Below are 24400 nucleotides of genomic sequence, written 5' to 3'. Positions count from 1 at the left end.
TGTTCATTTAGTATGGCAATACATTCATGATGATTCTCGAAAGTAGGTATGAGCACATAGCCGGACCATATGAGCTCAATCGTATGAGCACTTGACTATCCGAGTTCGCCCACGAACATATGGATAAGTTAACTAATAGCGAAATGACCTTATACATGTATATGCTGAAATCTAACAATCGAACGAAATATCAAACATGGTATGTACACTTAGGTGGTTGTGTAATTTCTGTTAGAATATCGTATTCAATATGTAAATTTTAAATGATTGTGCCCGCACTTGAGTTTGTTGCCTTGTCTATACGCGCCTAGGCTGCACCCAGTGTGTGTATTTGTGTTTTTCCAAGGTAATAAGTTACCTCCGCGCTGAGGCTGCATTATGTTGGGACCCGGAGTGTGTCTAGCACTCCTACCTTATAAGATTAGATTGACGACAGTTGGGACGAATTTTGAATGATAGCTGCAATTTCCAGCTATTTGTTTTGTACTGAAATACTTTTTAATTTTTTATATGCTGCGGGGGGGGGGGGGGGGGGGGGATGAGATTTTCCGGAAAAAAACAACTGTCAGGAATTGTGACCACAAAACATACAAAATATAACATTGCGCCGGAAGCGGGAATCGAACCGGTGTCGTAAAGGTGAAAAAGCGAACGTCCTTACCACTGCGCTAGCGGGACCGACAATTACGCAAAGAAATGTTGTTTTATCTATATATATCATAGCAGTGCAGCGTTTACAATTTGCAGGTTCGAAATCGTTCGCATTCTTTAGTTTTGTGATCACGTAAAAAGTTTATTTTACATGTTTTTATTCGCAATTTATTTACTAAATGAGAACAAATATCAAACAAAATAGGGAAAATATATAGTTGTTTCATTGGTCCATAAAAATAAAATGGATGTAAAATTACTAATTTGAAATTAACGTTCTGATACACTTATTGAATCTGTTTCCCCAGGATATGCTGTTCTATTAATATTTACCTTTATCAACACGAACGACAACTCTGCTAGGAGAATGTTATCAATGAAAATTAACGAGCAATCTCCTACGCAGTGGTGAATGCCAAGGGAAGTAACTGAAAAATCGAGTTATCTCAATCGGACTGGCTCGGTCTTTTACATAGGTCGCAATTGTGAAGAATTTTTTTACTGGTTATCAAACCTTGGACGCTGCTGTTCCAGCATCGTCAATAATGTACATTAGTGAAACATAGTTCAATTGTAATTATGTAATCAACTGCAAGAAAAATAAAATGCCATTAAAGTCAAGCGTTACTTATATATTCGCCGTGCATTTTTGTCGTTTTACAATGATTGCAATTACATGTATAAGAATTGAAACGCTCTTTTCTTTGCTTCATCGATGTAAGTAGGTTAGTTTTGGTATTTAATTCGGCTTTATGCAAATTAGTTTCTCACAAAAAAACATGCACATGTTCAACTAGAAACAACTAAACATCTTACATTTAAAAGACCGGAAAGCGCGTTCGAGATAACACTTTAATAGCTTCAGTGAAGTATCAATCAGATACTATAATGGTGAGCATTTAAATCCGATTCAATAAAAACTTTATTCAGATTTAACAAAAGTGGAGCTTCAAATCTTCGCATAGAAGCTGATAATTTAAATTATAAATCTCTAATTCTAAATATCCAATTTAAAAAGATGATTTATAAAACAACATAACAGCTTATGAGTGTCAAACTGTTCTTCAGTATTTATTCAGAAAAAGTAAGACAAATGAAAACAAAGTTAAGGGCATATCACTTTCTGAAATGGTCAGAAGTGGGTGGGGTAATGTAAAACAATAATACATTATATTAACATTAGCATTATATATGAAGTTTGGAACAATGTGCACAATTATAATAACATATACTTCAGTGATACATGAACCAGTTCTAATGAAATCTTTCAAAAAGAGTTAAAAATAACATGTTTTCACCTTATAAACCACTTTCTTCTTGGGCGTTGGAAGTCCTCATTTTCTTGTTTTATTCATAAATCCATTGACACCAGCTGGAACCTACACTACTGTAGTAGATGATTTTAGAGTATTATTAAATATAACACACTAGAAACACTGAAAAAAGGATACTTTTGTGCAAGAAAAAAATGTAAACAACTTGAGTAAAAAAATAGTACACTTGAAAAAGTATGGTGGGCCAGAAATGATAATTTAAAAAAATATAATATGAAAGATACATAAATATTGAAAACATGTTAATAAAATCCCTTTAATTTTATAGCGTATGACACTGTTTCCAAAAGTTTCAATCAAATTTATATTTGTCATCCTGGTCAACCATACTTTTTCCAAGTATTTTTAGACTCCAGTTGCTTACATTTTTTCTTACAAAAAAGGATCCATTTTTTAGTGTTTCTTGTGTTATATTAATCATGCTCTAACATTATCTTCTACAGTAGTGTAGGTTCCAGCTGGTGTCAATGGATTTATGAACAAAAATAAATAAATAAGGACTTACAACGCCCAAGAAGAAAGTGGTTTATAAGGTGAAAACATGTGATTATATACTCTTTTTGAAAGATTTCATTAGAACTGGTTCATGTATCACTGAAAAATATGCTATTTTAGTTCTGCATATTGTTCCAAGCTTAATATATAATGCTAATATAAGGAATTATTATTTCACATTACTTCAACCACTTTTGACTATTTCAGAAAGTGATATGTCCATAAACAATAAAAACAAGTAACACAAACAAGAATGAATGAGATGAAAAGAAAGACGAGTTAAACTCGTGTGCAAATAATTCAGAACAGTTATATGACAAAGGCTGACTTCAAGTCAAGGTTAAGGTCTTCCAAAGTATTTAATATAAGCATATATAGAAAATTACCCGACCCCCTGGTAGCCATGGTTTTTAATACTGATCGACCAGAACCATTTTCAAACTCAAAAGTGTCAATGAAACAAAAGTTCTGACCAAAGTTCATGAAGTTTGGGCTAAAAATGCAACTTCTATAGTTTTCACATGTTTACATTATAAACAAAAAGAAAAACCTACCCCACCCCCTGGCGGCCAATTTTTTTCCCCACCTATCAGTACAAATATCGAACTCGTCTGAAAAATCAATAATACCAATTTTCTGACTAAGTTTCATAATGATTTGCCAAAAAAGTTACTTTAAGGGTGTTCACAAGCTTCTTTTACTACATAAAATATATGTAAATGACACCATGGTGGCCATGTTTTTTTACGGACCAGAACCAGTTTCAAACAAAATTATACATATAGAGAAAACTGCCCCACTCCCTGAGAGCCATATTTTCCAACCGATCTTGACCATTTTCGAACTCGTTCATGATATCAATAAAACCAATATTCTGACCAAGTTTCATGATTGGGAAACAATGTGCCTTTCAAGGTAACTGTATAGCCATGGCCGGAAAACTGCCACGCCCCCTGGCGGCCATGTTTTTCAACCGACCAGAACTAGTTTCGAACTCAAGAAGCGACATATCATTAACACAAACATTTTGGCAAAGTAAATGTGACTTCTAGCATATTCACCAGGTCTTTCTTTTTTTGACCAAGTGACCTTTTTTTCGACCCCACATGACCAGTTTAGAAATCAGTTGAGGTATGAAATTGGACAAATGTCCTGACCAAGTTTCATGAAGATCGGACAAGAAATGCGTTCACAAGGCAAAGGTTCACGACGGACACAGGTCTATCACATTTCACCATGAGGACTAAAGTGCTTATGTGAGCTAAGCACTGGGCAGCCAATTTGTTGACATATGCATTGAAAGGACCAAAAGCTGTTGAAGGACGGAGCGCTCTACTTTTCCGTCACATACGTACATACATACGTACGTACGTACGTACGTACGTACGTGCGTGTGTGTGTGTGTGTGTGCGTGCGTGCGAGCGTGCTTGCGTGCGTGCGTGCGTGCGTGCGTGCGTGCGTGCGTGCGTGCGTGCGTGCATGCATGCATGCATGCATGTATGTATGTATGTATGTTTGTATGTATGTATGTATGTATGTATGTATGTATGTATGTATGAATGTATGTACGTACATACATATGTGACCATATGCGCATCTTGGTAATTCTATATTTGTATAATACAAATTTTATTAGTGGCTGCTGAGTGCAGAAACCAAAAAGGTTATACCTTATAGTGCCTGTCATCAAAGGGCAAACTTTGTCAGAATATTGGTTTTATTGATATCATGGACGAGTTCGAAAATGGTCAAGATCGGTTGAAAAATATGGCTTTCAGGGGGTGGGGCAGTTTTCTCTATATGTATAGTTTTGTTTGAAACTGGTTCTGGTCCGTCAAAAAATTTACGTCGAGACTTTAACTTAATGTCGTTATGGCGAGTAAAAGTAAAAGGGAAAACCTACAAAACTATGACGACATACCATGTTATTTCACAGTAAGTCGATATAAACAAATCCGGCATGACCATATTATTTGGGTACCATATATATGGAAACGTATATGGTACACCCTGATACTGTGATGATGTCAACATTCTATGACGGCATGATATGATAAAGGTGTCATGTCGTCAAAATAACTCATCATGTCGACTAAAACAACGATGGCAAGTCATTTTCAAAAGAGCATGACGCCTAAAATTATGTTGATTTGTCGACATAAGATATGTTGTCAAGACGTAAACAATCCGCATGTTGGAATAAGAGCCTAAATCTCTGACAATATTTTATCCTTTAGCCGTTTAGTAAATTTAACAAGTTCTGTGTTGTTTACTGTATGACGGCATATATCTTGATGACTTGCAAGTAACAAAATGTTGACATGGCGATATAACTGAAGGAGTGTGTGTTGTCTTATCAATAAATGGAAATTTATTTCATTTTATTTAAGAGACTATTTGTTCCAAGTATTCTGTGAGTAATTCTTTATTGGAACCACTGCACTTTTACGTCATTGGTTATTAAAATGGGAGCTAAAATATGTAATTCCATTCTTTTTCATAAATTGTGACATTAAGTTAAGTACACCATATTGCTTTTACTGATGGTTGTTCATTATTTTTATTTATAATGATGTATAGTCTTTTTGCTCCAGATTCATTTTTCAGTAAAAGTTGTAATAAAAGGGGCAAAAAGGGTTTTATAATTTTTTAGGTGGGACAAGATACTTTTTTTTCAAAAACTCATCTATTGCTTTTTTACCCATGAACGATGAATGAAATTTATGTTCAAATTATACATTCTATTTATTTCATCCAAATGAATAAAGGTTCCATTTTTAAATATATCCCCTATACAATGAATTCCAGCATCAAAACCATGATTTCAAGAAAATACTTTTATTTCCTATTAATATGTTTGGAATGTAGAAAAGTGGATAATATAGAATCTCTTCTGTGTTTAAATCCAATTTATTACAATAAAGTGAGAAGCTTTTTAAAACATCTACCCAAAAAGGATTTCAAATTCTAGTAGCTGTATTTCAAGCGTAATGATAACTGCAATTAAAGAGTTTATACTTATCAAAATACAGTTTTGTGATGTCTATCAAATTTCCACTAAAGGATTGAAGTTTTTGTAGCCAGGTAAGTTTCAATGCTGGAATAAATGCATCCAAATTGATCATTTTAAACCTCCTTCATCATGTTCTTTAACTATTGTTGTGAACTTTTTTTTACTGTGTCCATCCCAAATAAAACTGAGAATGAAAGATTTTATTGAATTTAATATGGTAATGGGTTGGTTGGGCATTGATATGAACAGGTGATTGAATAATGACACAATTAGTGTTTTTATAATCACAATTTTGCTAATGTGTTAAAATTCTTCTTTTCCAATTGTAAGTGTCTCATTTAGGGATTGTTCGATACCGTCTTATAAAATAGTAGTATCATCAGCAAACTGGGTCAATTTACGTTCAGTTCCCTGAATGGTTATACCTTTTATATTATTGTCATTTCTCAATACAAGTGACAAAACTTCGGCACAGAGGATAAAAATGTAACATGAGAGTGGATCTCCTTGCCTGCAGCCCCTTTCAATAGGGAAAAAGTTAGATAAGTACACTGAGAAACGGCTGATTTAGAATCTTTATATAAAACCTCAAACCAACGTTTTATGTCAGGACCGAAATTAAAGAAAGAAAGTGTACTTTGTACAAAGGACCAGGCCAATGAATCGTTCGCCTTTTCAAAATCAATTAGAGAAGTAAGCCTGGGATCTCGTTTTCTTCAGTAAAGTGTATAATGTCATAAATTAACCTAGTATTTCCCCTATGTATCTCCCTTTAATAAAACCTGTCTGGTTGTTATGAATTAACTTGTCAATAAATAATTTAAATCTGTTAGCTATTACTCCAGAGGCAATTTTATAAACAGTATTTAATAGAGTAATTCGACGCAATTTTTTCATATAAAGCCTAGATTTTTCACCCTTTGGAATACAGGTTATGATACCTTGAGTTTGTGTTATAGATAAATGACCACACTTATAAGGATCTGACAATAAAAGTACAAATTTTTTCCATAACATTTTATAAAATTCTGCACTGAAGCCAGAACTGCATTGGCTTTTATTATTTGACATCTTTTTTAAAACAGTTAAAGCTTTCTCTAAAGTTATAATACCTTCGATAAAAATGGACTCACTCTGGTTTACTTTTGGGCAATTTATGTCTATTACATAGTTATTAAAATTTTCATTACTGCAATAATTATTTTGTTTATAAAGAGACTGATAATACGATGCTATTGAATTTAGGAGACCGGTTTAGTCAGTTATTTCACTATCATCTTCATTTTTAGTTTATATATTGATGTTGTTATTGCATTATTTTTTTCAAGGCTACACAAATATCTAGATGGCTTTTCACCTTGTAAAGTCCACTGAAAGTAAGATCTTAGCATGTTTCCTTTTAAATGTGTGCTCTGAATATTATTTATTTCAGTTTTCAAATTTTCTTCAGAGTTTTCATCTAGGAAGTTTTCTTTCAACACTTTAATTCTTGTTAATAATTTGCTTTCTATAAGTTTTGTTTCTCTTTTTTATAAGACCCATATGAAATAGATTTGCCCCTTCATTCCAGAAGCAGGGTTTCTAGTAAAAGTTGATCACTTATCGTAAACTGTAATTCACTGTCGGGAATATCGTTTGTATTTTGATAATTATAAATGGGTATTGCGTTTTGAAGTTTAATATCATAAAATTTTTTTTTTTATTTCCTGTACATACATAATGTCTGACAGTAAAGAACTATTATGTTTCCAAAGACCTGGTATGTGAGGAAAGTTACTAAAGGTTAAGTTTAAAGTAATTATCGAGTGGTCCGATTGTAAACATGGTTCTATTCCAGTGGTTTTGAAGTGTTGCAAGAAATCTGAAGTGATTAAAAATAGATCCAGCCTAGCCTGTTGTATCGGATTTTATATTTACCAGGTAACAATATTTGTATAAATAAAGTTTAGATATATTATACATTTAGATTGGATAATAATATGAACATTTTTTTTAAATTGTCAGTAGCAAAGAGTTTCCTCTACATGATAAAAAACGAAAAATTGAGAACGCTTCCCGCGAAATCAAAAAAGGAAGCATTATCAAAAATGTACAATAGGAGAAATAATACTTTTATATAATTGAACAAGCATTTTAAAAAAGTAAACATGTTATAAAGGTAGAACATATCCTTTAATTTCTACTTATGTATTCTTCTTCAATGAAGAAGAATATCTTGGGGAGAAAAAGTGTTATATTAATCTTTGTACCTTGGTTTCAGTTTTATTCAACTTGAAAGTAGATACAACAAGGTACATGTAAGGAAAAACTCACTAAGAATAATATATTGTTATTATTCATAAGTAATCATCAGGTGTAAGATGTTCTCAAAATTATTGAAAAAACAGAAACTAAACAAAAGAAGCTATCTACAAGGCGATTCAGTCCAAACAAAGACCTGTAAAAACTGCAATAGAGTAAACGTATATGCTCTAAATGTTGAAAAAGAAATATATTCTACTTCTTGCATGTGTGTGTGTGTGTGTGTGTGCGTGCGTGCGTGCGTGCGTGCGTGTGTGTGTGTGTGTGTGTGTGTGTGTGTGTGTGTGTGTGTGTGTGTGCGCGCGCGCATCTGTGCACGTGCGTTGGTGTGTGAGTACGCGTGCGTATGTGTAAAGTGTGTGTTTGTAAAATGTTTACAGCTTATGTGTTTCGAGTCGTTAGTACTCGATTTACACTGTAACCAAAAAAGGGGGCTGTGTCATATAACAATAACAACAACAAGAAAAACAACACCATGACACCTGTCGACTTAACGAAGATACAATACTACTCGGTCCATACTAATATGCATACATAAACAAACTACTAATGTTTTACAACTATAATATTGTACAATGGCATATTATGGGTAATTGTTTTATCACGCTATATTCCCCATAAGTATATCTAGGCCTCTAAATGAGCAAATATAAAAGTATATATTACTACTACTTGCATGTTTGCGTGTGGATGGGTGTGTAAGTGTGTGTGTGCGCGCACGCGCAAGCGTGTGTGTGTGTTTGTACATGCGTGCGTACGTTGCGTGTGTGAACTTACACCGTATGAGATTGTTTCTTATAACAATAGACGTAGATTGAGATGGATTATATAAGTATGATATGCTTAAAAAAGTACGTATCTTTATCGCATTAGAGAGAGAGAAAAAAGAACTTAAGTTAGGAAATTACAAACAATAAAAAACCTAGAAAACAACAGGATAAAAAACAGACAACACACGTATCAGGGTGATCTAGTTACAATGTCATGATTAAACTGGTTTGCATACGTATTACAAATACGTGAATATAGACTGTTAATGATATAACACAAAACACACCGTCAGTTCTAACACGGAGGGCCCTATGTTACCGGCTTCGATTTGTGCTAGCTGAAACCCTGCTGGCGTTCGATAGTGAAGCTACCGCCTTCGGCCATGCTTTGTTGAGCCACGTCTGAAAATGTTCGTAATCGATTTTCTCAGAGCGCTCTTTACCTCTGAAGCGTGCATAAAGCTTTCCATCGAACGACCACGCTCGCTCCATCGTCGCGGGGTCCTTCAGCCTAACTTCAGCGTTCAACTTTGTCAGGTCTTCATTCAAGAAAATACCGGAACCTTTGAGTAGCTTTGCATTTCGCATTACATCCGATTTTGTTTTTGCGCCGTATGAACCTGACGATGACTGATCGGATCTTCTCTCGGTGATATTTCCCTATCTATGCGCTATGTCTATATCCTCCTTTTCAACGCGCAGACCAAGCTTGGAACTTAAAAGGGACGACACCTGTTAAGTCAACGCTATTGAGGACTGAAATTCTTTGTCTCCTTGTATACCCGTAATTCGCAAATTGTTTCTACGGCTATACTGCTCGTGCTCATTAAACATTTCTGCAGTACGCTTTTCTGAGTCATTTAGCTTTGTTTTCAGGTCTTGTAGCTCTCTGTCTTTGCTGGTTATTTGACAATGTTCCGATTCAATTTCCTTTGTCTGGTCGAATATGTTGCATTCAATGATTTCCAACCTTTTGACGACTGAGCTCAAAAATTTATCTTTGACTTCATCGAACGTTTCCTTAATCATGGTACGAATAATGGAGGTGTCATCTTTCGTAAGGACTATAGACAACTTGGAACTAATCTCTTCGAGCCGCGATTCTATTGAGCGAATTAATAAACTTCCATAGATTATTGCTTGGGACTTTCATGTTCAATTTTTTTTTCGAGTCTTTCTTGGACTTCTGCCCCTTTAAACTTTCGAATACAGACGAGTCTAATGAGCTATTGTCTGTTAACTCGCTCGCAGTAGATGAATGCTGGCGTTTGTTCATGATTTCACAACTAACACGGGATTAACGGGACAGTATTCACAATAAACCCTTAAACACTCTTGTTCACTTTAGCTACTGTAACGGTGAACTATTAACATGTTTATTGATGCGTCACGGAGGCGCCAGACAATGACAATGACAATGGCAATCACAATGACCTATGTGTGTATACACATATTATGTCAATATCTAGGGTCTTTCTCACACCGCACCCGTCAATAGAAAAATACAAAAGCTTGAGGAAAGGCCTTCTCAAAGTCACAAACCTCGTTGTTTTTTTTACATGTCACATCCTGTTCAATAAACTTCACATCACTCACAAATGTTATTTGTGTGCCTCACACGCGTTTTGTTAGCTTTTAGAATTTCATTTTAAATTGATGCTCACTCAAAACCGGAAGCGGATTTTCTTCATTATGAAACTTAGTCAGAAAATTGGTATTACTGATTTTTTCAGACAAGTTCAAAATTGGTACTGATAGGTGGGGCAAAAATGGCCGCCATGGGATGGAGCAGTTTTCCCTGTTTCCTTTTCGTTTATAATGTAAACATGTAAAAACTCTAGAAGTTGCATTTTTATCCCAATCTTCATGAACTTTGGTCAAAGCGTATGTTTCCTTGATACTTTTGTATTGTAAAATGGTTCTTGTCAATCAGTATTAAAAATCAGGTCGGGTAATTTTCTATATATGCTTACATTAAATACTTTGGAAGATCTTAACCTCGACTTGAAGTCAGCCTTTGTCATATAAATGTTCTGAATTAATTTCATCTCATTCCCTCAGGTGAGCGACACAGTGCCTCTTAGCCCTCTTATTTGTGTTACTTGTTTTTGTTGTTTAAGGACATATCACGTTCTGAAATAGTCAGAAGTGGTTAGAGTAATGTCAAATAATAATTCCTCATATAAGCGTTCTATATTAAGTTTGGAACAATATGCAGAACTAAAATATCATATACTTCAGTGATACATGAATCAGTTCTAATGAAATCTTTCAAAAAGAGTAAATAATCACATGATTTCAACTTATAAACCACTTTCTTCTTGTGCTTTGTTAGTCCTTATTTATTTATTTTTTGTTCATAAATCAATTGACACCAGCTGGAACCTACACTACCGTAGAAGATAATGTGAGAGTATGATTAAATATAACACACTAATAACACTGAAAAACACGATCATTTTTTGTAAGAAAAAAATGTAAACAACTTGAGTCTAAAAATAGTTGGGAAAAGTATGGTTGACCAGGATGACAAATATAAATTTGATTGAAACTTTTGGAAACAGTGTAAAATATCACTTTAACAAACACATTGATATATCATTATCTTTATAATATTAACATACGCTATACAATTAAAGGGTTTTTATTAACATTTTTTCAATATTTATGTATCTTTCATTTTTAAATTATCATTTTTGGCCCATCATACTTTTTAATTTTCCATATTGTTTTTGCGCTGTTGGTTTGTTTGTTTGCGTCACACTTTAACATTTGCCATGACTTTTGCAATATTGAAGATATCAACTTGATACTTGGCATGCATGTGTATCTCATGGAGCTGCACATTTTGAGCGGTGAAAGTTCAAGGTCATCCTTGAAGGTTACAGGTCAAATATATAGCTTCAAAGCGGCGCAGAAGGGGACATAGTGTTTTTGACAAACACATTTTTGCTCAAGTGTACTATTTTTTTACTCTAGTTCTTTACATTTTTTTCTTGCACAAAAGTATCCCTTTTTCAGTGTTTCTAGTGTGTAATATATAATAATACTCTAACATTATCTACTACAGTAGTGTAGGTTCCAGCTGGTGTTAACGGATTTATGAGCAAAACAAGAAAATAAGGACTTTCAAAGCCCAAGAAGAAAGTGGTTCATAAGGTGAAAACATGTTATTTTATACTCTTTTTGAGAGATTTCATTAGAACTAGTTCATGTATCACTGAAGAATATGTTATTTTAATTGTGCACATTGTTCCAAACTTCATAATACAAGTTTAATATAAAGAATTATTGTTTTACATTACCCCACTCACTTCTGACCATTTCAGAAAGTGATATGTCCTTAACTTTGTTTTCATTTGTCTTACTTTTTCTGAATAAATACTGAAGAACAGTTTGAAACTCATTAGCTGTTATGTTGTTTTATAAATCATCTTTTTAAATTTGATATTTAGAATTAGAGATTTATAATTTAAATTATTAGCTTCTATGCGAAGATTTGAAGGTCAACTTTTGTTAAATCTGAATAAAGTTTTTATCGAATCGTATATTAATGCTCACCATTATGTATCTGCTTGATACTTCACTGCAGCTATTAAAGTGTTATTTTGAACGCGCTTTCCGGTCTTTTAAATGTAAGATGTTTAGTTATCTCTAGTTGAAAATGTGCATGTTTTGTGTGAGGAACTAATTTGCATAAAGCCGACTTAAATACCAAAACTAACCTACTTACATCGATGAAGCGAAGAAAAGAGCGTTTCAATTCTTATACATGCAATTACGATTATCATTGTGCATATGTTTTCAATGGTTTGGCTAAAATACAATATAATTTGGGATTTATTCGTGCATGAATTAAGTAGGCGCCCCTTTTACAGTACGCAATTTTGACTGTGTGCATGTCGCACATGGTATAATTTAACCAAGTTGTCCCACGCTTGATTTCCTCATGCGCTTCGTGGAGGCAACTCGCTTCATTGAATATTAAAGCCCAGTCAAATGATATACTATAGCCAATCAGAATAATGTACACTAGTGAAACATAGGGCAATTGTAATTATGTAATAAACTGCAAGAAAAATAAAATGTTATTAAAGTCAATCGTTACTTAAATATTCGCCGTGCATTTTTGTCGTTTTACAATGATGACTGCACGTAAAATTGGCGATTAAATGCATAATTCGCTTTTAATAATCCAGTTGAGTGTATATATATATATATATATATATATATATATATATATATATATATATATATATATATATATATATATATATATATATATATATATATATATATATATATATATATATATATATATTGGGTCATACCATAGACCAATCTAGTCAAAGGGTACGTGTATCACAACTCATATAAAACTATACCGGCTCGTAAACAAATATTTCAAATTTTTAAAAATATTTTGATAAGTAATGTGCGATGTGGACATAATATGTAAAAATAAAAGCAAACTACAACCTTACTATCTTTGAAGACTGTTCATGTTTTGGTATTATTGACACAGCTGAGTAGGTGATTTCGCTTTAGTGCAAATTTTGACGGACAAAGAAGAAAAACCGATCACATTAACTAGCCCTAAAATTGATCTACAAATAATCCAATTTTGTGTCACATTTGAATAATTTTCATTTCCTCAAAAACGAATTATTTGACCATTTAAAAAAATAAAAATCTAATTGCAGTATGAACATTTATTTCAAACATGTACTATATACACTGGAGTTTCAGGAACAGAAAATCAAGTAAGAAAATACAAAATAAACATATCATATATTTGCGACAGTGTTAATATTAAATATAATATTTACAATAGTCGTTTTGTTTAATATATGAAGTTTGAAATAAAATGTTAATAAATCTTTTAAAAGAACCATATTTTAAAAGGAATATTCCACAATTTACGAGGATTTCATAACTAAATGTGCGCCATGTTTTCAAACAATTAGTAACGTTTCATTCATTCTTTTGCAATCTAACAATGAAATGAAGAACATTGTGAATCTGTTTTTTGCCAAGTTTGCAATGTCTGTAAATGTGTACAACAATATGAGTGAATTTTTTTAGCAAACAAAATAACAACGTTTAACTACGTCAAGATCAATTCAAATAACAAGAATATCAATTTATGTTGCTTATCGAAACATTGTAAATAAAACTAGACACGAAACTTACTTGAACTAAACTAACTTAACAATTAAATTTGCAAAGTATAACCAATTTTTAAGCATATAATTGTGCATATGAAATTAGTAACCATCCAATATTTCAGTGAAGGCCAAGAACAAAGAAGTCGCACTTTTAATCGATTCAGGAACTGGCAGTTGCTCCCGCTGCATTTCACACACATGTTCTAGGACGGGTATGAAGTCATCTTTACACCCAAACTGCGGTTTCTTTACAAAGTATCTCTCTTGAATACGATCAATGGTTTCCAATTCGCAAGGAAGCCGAAATGAAAAACCTCAGTGCCACTAAGACACAAATCTGCAATATAAAAAAAAATGTGAGTTGTTAAACACACGTTATGCATGTATTAGTTAAAGAGAAATATCTAAACGAATCAATCGAGATTTAAGCTCTCTAAATGCCCATAAAATCCAACGAACACATTAATATTTATTGTTTGCAAATGTTATTTTTACCTTTATACCAAGCATTCCTGATGTAAAAATGGACTGTCTGAGGCCATGCGTGTTTCAAAAGAATATACCAGAAACTAAACATCTGTTCGACGCCGCAAGTCATGAACCAATGTTGCAATAATGTGATGATGTCAAAATTCTATGCTGACATGATATGAAAAAGGTGTCATTGCTTAAAACATTAACTCATCGTGTCGACTAAAACTATGATGGCAAGTCATTTTCACAAGAGCATGACGTCAAAAATTATGTAAATCTGTCGACTTAGATCATGTCGACCAAATATATTTTCGGGAAAAGCCGGAAACATTTACGTCGAGACTTCAACTTAATGTCGTTATGACGAGTAAAAATAGGGTAGAAAAAGCTACAAAACTATGTCGACATACCATGTTATTTCACAGTAAGTCGGTATAAATTATTCCGGCATGACCACATTATTAGGGTGTACCATATACGTTTCCGTACATAAACGCTACCATAACTTTTAAACAACGCCCTTTGTCCATATAAATTATATCGACTCTTTCAGTTATATCGCCATGTCAACATTATGTTACTTGCAAGTCATCAAGATATATTCCGTCATACAGTAAACAACACAGCAATAGTTAAATTTACAAGACGGCTAAATGATAAAATATCGTCAGAGATTTAGGCTCTTATGCCAACATGCGGGTTGTTTAAGTCTTGACAACTAATATTATGTCGACAAATCAACATAATTTTAGGCGTCATGCTCTTTTGTAAATGACTTGCCATCGTAGTTTTAGTCGACACGATGAGTTATTTTTGACGACATGACAACTTTTTCATATCATGTCGTCATAGAATGTTGACATCATCACAGTATCAGGGTGTACCATATACGTTTCCATAAGACTTAAAGAATCCGCATGTTGGCATAACAGCCTAAATCTGTATTTTATCCTTTAGCCGCCCTGCATATTTAACTATTTCTGCGTTGTTTACTCTAGGACGACATATATATTGATTACTTGCCAGTAACGTAATGTTTATATGTCGATATAACTGAATGATGGATTGCTTGTTGTATTATTTTCTGCGTCCCGGTGACAGCTTTTATATAATATGAAGACGAGTCGATAAAATTTAAGTGGACAAAGGGCGTTGTTTAAAAAATGTTTGAATAATATCTGCGTGGATCACAGGATGTCGACATGACTCATGAAAACATAGATAAAACATATGGATATGTCGATACATATATGACGAAATATATCGTCAAAAGTGTATTGGTGTGATAACCTAGTAAATGTCGATAAAATATTTTTTCGGGAAATGCTGGAAACATTAACGTTGAGACTTAAACTTTAGTCGTTATGGCGAGTAAAATTAAGAGGGAAAAACCTAAAAAAACTATGTCGACATAGTCACATACCATTACCATTTCACAGTAAGTCGATATAAATTAATCCGGCATGACCATATTATCGAGGTGTACCGTATACGTTTCCGTACAAGGGCGAATTCAACATAAAGAAGTGAAACACCAGCTGTTGGAGCAGTATTGAATTCTTATTATATACAATTAGTTGGTCCTTTATTTAAGGCAAGTGACAGATTGCCTAAACATTATAAAACAGCACAAAACAGAAACATACAAAACAACATAAACAAATATAAGAATAAAGCTGGGGTCACCGCCTTGGAACGGTCAATGCAAATCATTTGGGGGTTTAAACCGGTTTTAGAGCGCTCAACCTCACACTTGGCCCAGCAAAATTCATGATACATTTTAGTGTAAATAAAATTTAACCTCATAGCATTGTAACTCCAATTAAACAATAATAAAAGGGAATTAAAACGTATTCAATTTAATTACCATCTAATTACTCAATGGTAGGAAAGATACCAGCGCAAGAGAGTTACAACTTTTTGAGGAACGATGAAATGAAACTACGAACAAGTGTCAACTACATTCCTTCTTTATAGAAAAAGATTTAAGAATATAGCGTCATGCAGTTAATATTTCAGATCATCATCGCGCAAATACAGGAAGAAGCAGCAATTATGGGTGTAAAAGATCCATATTACATAGCTAGGTTGCTTATGTGATTGCTAAAAAATAAATCAAACAAGTAACGCCTGTCAGAGAGAAAACACAATAAAAAATGAACGCTTCAAACCGCGATACATATAAATAGATCTATAGCAGATTGCTAATACGTCGTTAATACCAATACGCTCTTCAGAGAATAGATTATTGATAAAAACTTACCCTTCTGTTAGGGAAATAAAACGTTAGTTATGAGGTTACATGCTTGAAATGTGTTATATTTATTTATTTTTGTGTGAATCAGTTTCTGTCTATAATTATTGTGTATGATCGGTCAATACTCGAAGAAATTAAAATCGCAAAACTCAGAAGTTTAAGATAACAAACTGTCTTACGTCAGAATCACATACACGTACATCTGCACATGTTTCTTCTCATTGCATTTTCTCTTTTTGGAAGCTACAGCTTTCGGTTATATTAAATATAAAATAGGGAAACTCCAGCTGCTGGAGCAGTATTGCATTCTCATTATATTCAAGGAGTTGGTCCTTTATTTAAGGCAAGTGACCAATTGCCAATATATACATATAAGCGTTGATCAAACCGAATTGTAGTTTTAATGTTTTTGTAATACATTTTAACGTACTGCTTTTCTATCCCCATCACTTGGGTGATCATATAACGACTAACAAAATTATTAAAATTATTCAAACCGATAACACGCGTAAATTTATTATCCCTCTGCGATCAAATTAAAGTTCACTGCTATTAAGCAATTTTGAAAACGTTTTGATATTTAAGGGGTAATATTATAATGTATTATGTTATGAATATTATTTATAAATTATTATATATTCTCATTTTCATTTGTGTTACCCATAGTACTCAGGAGGAGTATGAAAAAAATACTGCCCAGGTCATCAACATAAGCATACTTGTTTGGTCTGATTTTGTTTAAAATAAATGGTCGTTGTTCTGTTTAAATATATTCGTGTTTGTGAACATAAATTTAATCACAGTTTCATTAATTCAAAGTATTTAAATAAACATCATGTTTAACAGGGAAACAATCATGTATAATAGTATATTTTTTGTTGCTCGTCTATTAATGCAAAAAAATCGAGTTTCACAACGTTTCCTTTCATTGGTGACCTTGTATTATTGTGCTTACGATATGCGTGTAACAACTTCATGACATAGCGTATGAAAAATATATAGAGAATACTAGGTTAGCGTTGAATACAGAGAAGTTTATGTTGCGAGGCTTAGAACGCCGGGAGCGCGAGCCTTGGCGAGCGCTTTCGGTGTTCGAGCCGAGCAACATAAACTTCTCTGTATTCAACGCTAATCCTAGTATTCTATTTATCCCATCGAAGTTTTACTAAACAAGATAGATAATAAACAAACGTGGCATGTTTGGAAACTTCAAAAACAATGAAACACAGCGAACGATTGTTTGTTTTTGTTTGTTATGAACTGCTAACACCTGTAAAATTCAAAAAAATAGTTCGAGAATTATGTAAAGAAATAAACGATAATGGAAATATCAACAATATTTATTGTTTACGAATATTTCAAATAATTCAATACCTTTAACAAAAACACTTGCTATAACAAAACACTTCAAAATTAACAAAAATGAAATATACTAGTAATACATATGCGTAGTGATATTGAACATTTCTAATTATAGAGCAATGCGCAACACGCGTGTAACATATGCGGTCATGACCTTTACTGGTCACATTTTCAAAAAAGTGGAGGAATCAAGATGAATACAAATGTGATGCTTGGCACTGTTTCGTTCATTGTGGATTTATTTATGTGTATTGTCGTGTTCGTTGCGAGTAAAGTAGTTGTGAACATGGAAGTTGGCAATGTGAAATGTTGCTCCGGAAAATTGTGATTGAAGCGAGCTAGCAAATTGCTGTTGGAAGCTGATCGGGTTGTGGGGTGTATTGAAATTTTGCATCTCGGGGCAGTTGGACGTTTGAGGGAAGGAATCAAAACTGTCTGTGGTAGAGGTAGCAGTATGGGCTATACGAGATGTAGAGGCGGTAGAGCTGCTGATGTTATTTGCACGTGGAGTGTGACAGGCAAGTATGTTTGAGCATTTTTTTTGTTGCTCTTCACTGACACAAGAATAATTAATAATCGACTGCACATTTTTATGCCCAGTTATTGCCATAATATCCGTTGGTGGGACATTGTGCTCCCTCAGTTTTTGAACTAGATGTTTCCGGGTAGAGTGGTTTGTTAATCGTTTGTTCCCTTGTAATCCAGCATCATTTGCCATTGTTTTCAACATTTTTCCCATTTTGTTCATCCCAACCCTTTGTCTGATAAACCAAGTAACCTCTCCCTCACCACTAGTCCCGGAAGCATCTTTTCCAAAAACTGTGTTCGGTGCCAAAAAGAAAGGGTCTTCGGGTCCCGAAAAACCAGTGGGCCGCTTCTGCGAATACAGTTTATAAATTTCAACAGGGTTTCTCAAATCATTTTTTCCAGTTGAAAACATCTTAGGTGTCACTCTTCGCACATCTGCCACATTTTCACCCGTTCTGGTTTTTGTCTGCCGTTCGTTATAGTCCAAATATTCTGTTCCATCAACAGCAGCTTTCAATGTAATGTCACCCCATCTGTATAATTTGCAATTAATTGTGTTAAAAATTAACATCAGTTTGCAATTTTGAAAAAAACAACCTAACATCTCAATATGGTAGGTTTGGTGTCAATGGGGAAAAACTAGAATAGTTTAAGTACTAAAATTTGATTTTAGTTGTGAAAAACAAATTATTTTGGCCATTATTGCATTTATAAATAGTAAATTCATTTTTTAAAACATATTTCTTGTTTATAAATGGCGGGTAAATTACGGAAAATGTAAGTGTTGCAAACAAATGCATGGCATATTTGTGCTTGAAACGTTATCAAAACAAATCAACACCTGGTTTATAATGTTAATAACTATTTTATTTATGGCTATTTAAATGATTTTTCCATTTTTCAGATTGTGGACAACTTCAACTTTATTACCTCAGATTGTACTGCTCTTTAGTGCCTCTTAGGCCAAAGTGCAGACAGTTGTTGAGCCAAAGAGTGTTCACCAGCGCTGTTGGGCTGTGAGATCCAAGGACACCTTTCTGCCACATGACTTCAAGCTCTCCATCGGTTAGTGGTGCTGCTTCACATGGCCTGTTCCCTCTACCCTTATGTAAAAAGTTTTATTGTTTGTTTGTTTCTTCTTTTTTAAAGGTCAACAACAGTAAAACAGCTCTTTGTTTATTTTGAAAAAATATTTGTATTTTTTCATACCCGCACGCTAATCTTAATTTTTGGGAATTTTTCATCTGGGAATTGGGAAAATTAATCTTTTTTTATTTCGAAGGTACCTTTTATGGGTGCCTAATTAAAGAAGAAAAAACATAGGTAAAATACAATGAATGTTAACACATCTTAAGGGGGCTTTGTTTAAATAAATTGACACATGAATACAGAAAAATAACATACACATTTTGTTTTGATTTATTTAATTGTACATTATGTGCTACATGTAATGTACCCATCATCAACTGCTGCATTTTTATTATAACATAAACAATGATCATAATTGTCACAGTTGTTTATTATTAGTTATTTAATATTTTCTCGCTCAAGGCTTAAAAAACAATACAATCAGATGGGTCAGGGTATATTACTTTTTTACTTGGACTACAGTACTGTAATGCTTATTGGAAAAAATCCTGGAAGTTTGAGTGTGGGTACCCACATTTTTTTGTCTGAACATTTATGGCATTATGGATTACCTGTTTCTTTAAGCTTTTTTTCTTGGCATTATAGGTCTGTCTAGTCAGAGAAAATTGGGGCCCACTGCCAGCCATTATCGAGTATGGAAAACGATGCCTCTTCAGTTTTCTGTCAAGACTGCCAAGGATGCCTCGAATACTAGTGGGCTCATATTCGGTGCAATTGGATTTTTGAAGTGATAATATGAAGGTGGAAATGTAGTCGTCAAGAACATCAACTTCAATATGGTGCATTTCTCTGTATTCGCCACGCGATGCAAGGAAACGTTTGAACTTGTTGGTGTCGTTCAAAGTTTTTTTGGCCGTGTTTTTATTTTCTTCATTTTTGATGAATTGTTGAACATCGGAAACATTTATGTCTTTAAATTCATTTTGAACCAAGGGACTTTCAAGACTTAAATTTGGAGTTTCATTTGTTTCAAAACTTTGATCATTAATTAAAGGTTGGCCACCTGCTAAGTTATTGAGCATGGGATCTGCAAAAGGTGTAAACTCATCAACAATTTCAGCTGCATCAAAACCAAATTCGTTTTTAAACTGTTCATAAGTCATTTCAACTGGTTTAACTTGTTCTTCAATTAAATCATCCCAAACAATATTGAAACCATATGTGTTTTCAGACATTTTACTTACAAATCCTGTTTATTTCAATGTGTATCCTTATTTATTTATTTTTCAATAAATTTTGTAGCAGACAACTTTTTACTACAAACTGAGCAGGGCCGTACAAAATGTATTTTTTTATATAAATAAAAAATAACATAACAAAATTCGTGTAATTTTATATTTTATTTCAACATTTCTTTTGATGAATATGTCATATATATTTTTTTCTGCAAAATATGCACATTTTCTTCGAATGGATGACCTTAAAAGTCGATCGATGAATCAAACAATATCGACCTAATTTTAGCGCATATCGCATGACGTCATTTGAAAAGTAGTCCGTGCACGCGACAGGTATATTCCACAGTGTTGAAGACAGACAAGTATATCCCACAACGTGTTATACCGTCAATGTCGCGGTGAAAATGGGATAAAAGCTAAGTACACACATCCTTTCGGGGTCCCGCTGTTATGACACAACAAAGACCTATAAAACACATTATCTTGGTCTTTGGACACAATCGTCAATATCTTTAACATGCACTAACCAAGATATTTTTTTAAATAATTGATATTATTTGATATCAATACAGGTATATTAAGACTTTTTTTATTCTGTTCAGTAACTGGTTACTTACTATGAGCAAATGTATTTGATCTAAATTATTTTTTCCTAATCAATGTATGAATACCACTCTATACCTTTTTGACTGGTGAAATGTCTTTCTGTCCATTTTAATGGAATTTATTACACAGATGGGATGATATATAAACAAACTTAATGTGTAAATTGGTACAATTAACCCGAGTTGCTACGGTTGCTATGGTCAGTTTTTATCAGTGAGTATATTTTTAGAATATTGATTGCTTGTTCTATGCAATTTATTTGCCTATCTTCTAGGCAATAAAGTTAATAAATACTTTATTTATACATTTATATATGCAGACATTTTAAAAAGACATTTCGAACATATAAATTAAATTGTGTACGTATATATTAAAATTTCGCTCATTTGCACATAGATATATGTGAAACTACATCAGATCAGTTATTCAACGTGTCCTCCTTGACTCATTGTGCATCTTACATGTATTTGTTCTGCACGAAAATATAAGGTTTGGCATTATTTTATTCAAACGCACTTTTAACCACTACTTTAAATCTCATTGCGTTATGCGAAAGGAAAACCTAACCACGAGACTTTTAAATAAAGCAATTGAAGTAAAATTGTGTTATTTATAGCAAACGGGAAAATGTTGGTAGCATATTCTTGCTTTTGGGGCGATTTCCACTTAGGCTGTACTGACTTTGATATCAGCGAGATGAAATATAACGTGTAAAGAAAGTGCTGATTCGCTTGCGTATACAAAACCCAATAATAAAAAATGGTTGCATGTCAATATTAAACTACTGTGAAACCATTATTAATCGTCAGGCATTAATTTTCATAAATTTCGTCAGTCGACCGATCTGCGAATTTAAGATCCTAACGAACTATCATGCTCTATGTTTGAACAAAAACAAATACCAAATTGAACAATATTTTAAACTATACCGTAGACATGAGGCATTAAATTCCAACATAATCCATGCACACATTCACTGCTGTTTCGTAATCAAGATTAATCCGGTTTTGACACAAAGGGATGTAGATTACACAAGGTACTTAACTGACACGTGACACTTCTTTAAAACGCGTGTGCATTACAGCTGTATCGAATGCGTTGACTTCGTTTATGTAGAATGGTAATGAATTAGCGCTAATTGTTTATAACTTTATTACCCATTAGGTGCATTGTGTTTTTCATGGGTGTTGCATATTAGCCATCACGCAGCGAATGCCGATGAAAGACAATAAACCAAATAAAAAGATGACGATGTGTGATCAACATGCGTATTTATCACAAATTAATAATGAATATTTTAATTGCTGTTTGTTGTTTGATTGTTTGCGTTTAACCACACTTATTACTATTTTATATGTATCAATTTATTTATTTTAAATTATTGACATTATTGATTAATATACCGGTAGTTTACTTTTTAAGAACAAACACACACATAGAGTTTCTAATTTTAATGTTGATATCAGAAAAAAAGCATTTTATTTGAAAAAAAAACACTTAACAAATTGGAACCTCTTTCGTATAACACAAACAGTTTTAAAACGGTATTGACAGCATTTTAATCAAAATCATACCAACTAGAACACATACCCAATTGGCAATTGGCTTCGTTGTTACAAACACTCGTTAACGGTTATTCGATCCCACTTGTCCGCTAATCATAACAATGAACGTGTTAATGGCATACATTAAGAGGGTCCATTACTGTCCCTTGATAACAAAAGACTTGTTAATTGGCATGTGACAAACAGGCCCCATATCCTGCAGTGTTTCTCAAGTGTGTCCCCGCATTCGTACCACGATTTTTCGCAACTGCGATTGATCGCGAATATGTATTACACACAAATCGGATATTGACTGACGCATTTTTTTAAATTCAAAATCAGAAATCGGCGAATTTAAGTGCTGACGAAATCGTCATTTTTATAAAAATGGCGAAATTTTGTGCTGTCGAAAATAAATGGTTTCACAGTATATTACATGACTTTTCGTTAGTATTTCAGGATAGGGAAACAATAGAATAGTAATTCGTACATGGTTTAAAACATTTTTGCGCAAATTATGCAAAAAATAAGGGAAAATGCAATAGAACGGCATCTGAATATACGCGCTCTTGTTTATGTTAAAGAGAAACCGAAATTACACATTGAATTAGAGATTGTAGTGTAAAACTGAAGTAACCGCTGATTATTTATGAATGGGATACATTTTTATAGCTTCACGATCAACATTCGGCTATCATCTTTGCAAAAGACCACTGAGAATCGCTATAAATTTAACCTTAATGCATCGAGTAGCGAAATTGTTTTTATTTGTGTCTACTGGTGGGACATGTCTCCAACATTTTATTGGATATTTAGACAGCTACGCTGAAATTACCCAATCGACTTACTGCAAACGAGACCCTTAAACTTACTACCTAGAAGCGAAGCTATTCATTTATTAAGTCTACCTAGTATTTCTTTCAAGCAGTCAGTACCTAATACACGTGTGCGTAAATCAGTATACAACACACGTGCAAGTGAAGTGTTGTTACCATGTTACTAGGTGATGGGTAGATTGACGACGGTCAAGCGAGAAAGCATCAAGACTCATCTGCTCAATGTCTATCGTATCGAATTTCTAACCATTTTATTGCGTATACCATACGTTGTATTGTAACAATATCAGGAATATTATGTACAACTTGATGTATAATATACGTAAGAATCATTACAATCTTTAAATAATTCACGATGATTTCATTTTCAGTGGTTCGTCCAATGTTTGAGACAGTTTGTATTTTTGTTTACATTTCGGCAAAGAAGCAAGCTTCGTTCCCTGTTGTAGCAATCTAAATACGTACTTTTTGAGATTTGCCTTCAAGTCTAATTTATTATATATAACTTTTGATGTTCAACACATGAATATAGAATATCGGACACAGCACACAAGGCAACACGTATGGTGTTATTAAAAAAATAGGCAATACACATGCATGGCACGTACATGACTCAACATAGTTGGAACTTTATTGTGTTGTCATATAATAATTATGATATTACCCTAAATATTATATATGTTACTGTGTATTATAATTATTCAATTTTTTTTATTTTCTTGATAAAAGTTAGC

At 33.4% G+C, this 24400-nt stretch overlaps 1 protein-coding gene across 1 annotated transcript; it reads right to left on the bottom strand.

Annotated features, from left to right (window-relative positions):
* Nucleotides 1-17548: 17548 nt before the first annotated feature.
* On the bottom strand, nucleotides 17549-19469 carry LOC127862732 (uncharacterized). The gene is made up of 2 exons (XM_052401994.1): nucleotides 19284-19469; nucleotides 17549-18886 (listed from the first exon to the last, which is right to left on the bottom strand). Exons 1-2 carry the CDS (start codon nucleotides 19397-19399, stop codon nucleotides 18064-18066), a joined length of 939 nt encoding a protein of 312 aa, XP_052257954.1. The 5' UTR covers nucleotides 19400-19469; the 3' UTR covers nucleotides 17549-18063.
* Between the last annotated feature and the right edge of the window lie 4931 nt (nucleotides 19470-24400).

Source organism: Dreissena polymorpha, chromosome 1, assembly GCF_020536995.1.
Source record: "Dreissena polymorpha isolate Duluth1 chromosome 1, UMN_Dpol_1.0, whole genome shotgun sequence".
NCBI lineage: Eukaryota > Metazoa > Mollusca > Bivalvia > Myida > Dreissenidae > Dreissena > Dreissena polymorpha.
Note: the sequence above shows the minus strand (reverse complement) of the source record. Positions and strands in the feature narration are given on the sequence as shown.

What these genes read in the sequence shown, in the direction of transcription:
- LOC127862732 (XM_052401994.1), bottom strand. Translation starts at nt 19,399, where the DNA reads ATGTGGCAGAAAGGTGTCCTTGGATCTCACAGCCCAACAGCGCTGGTG. An exon ending in AAAGAGCAGTACAATCTGAG is followed by an intron (nt 18,887 to 19,283) that starts GTAATAAAGTTG and finishes CAAATTATACAG; the next exon opens with ATGGGGTGACATTACATTGA.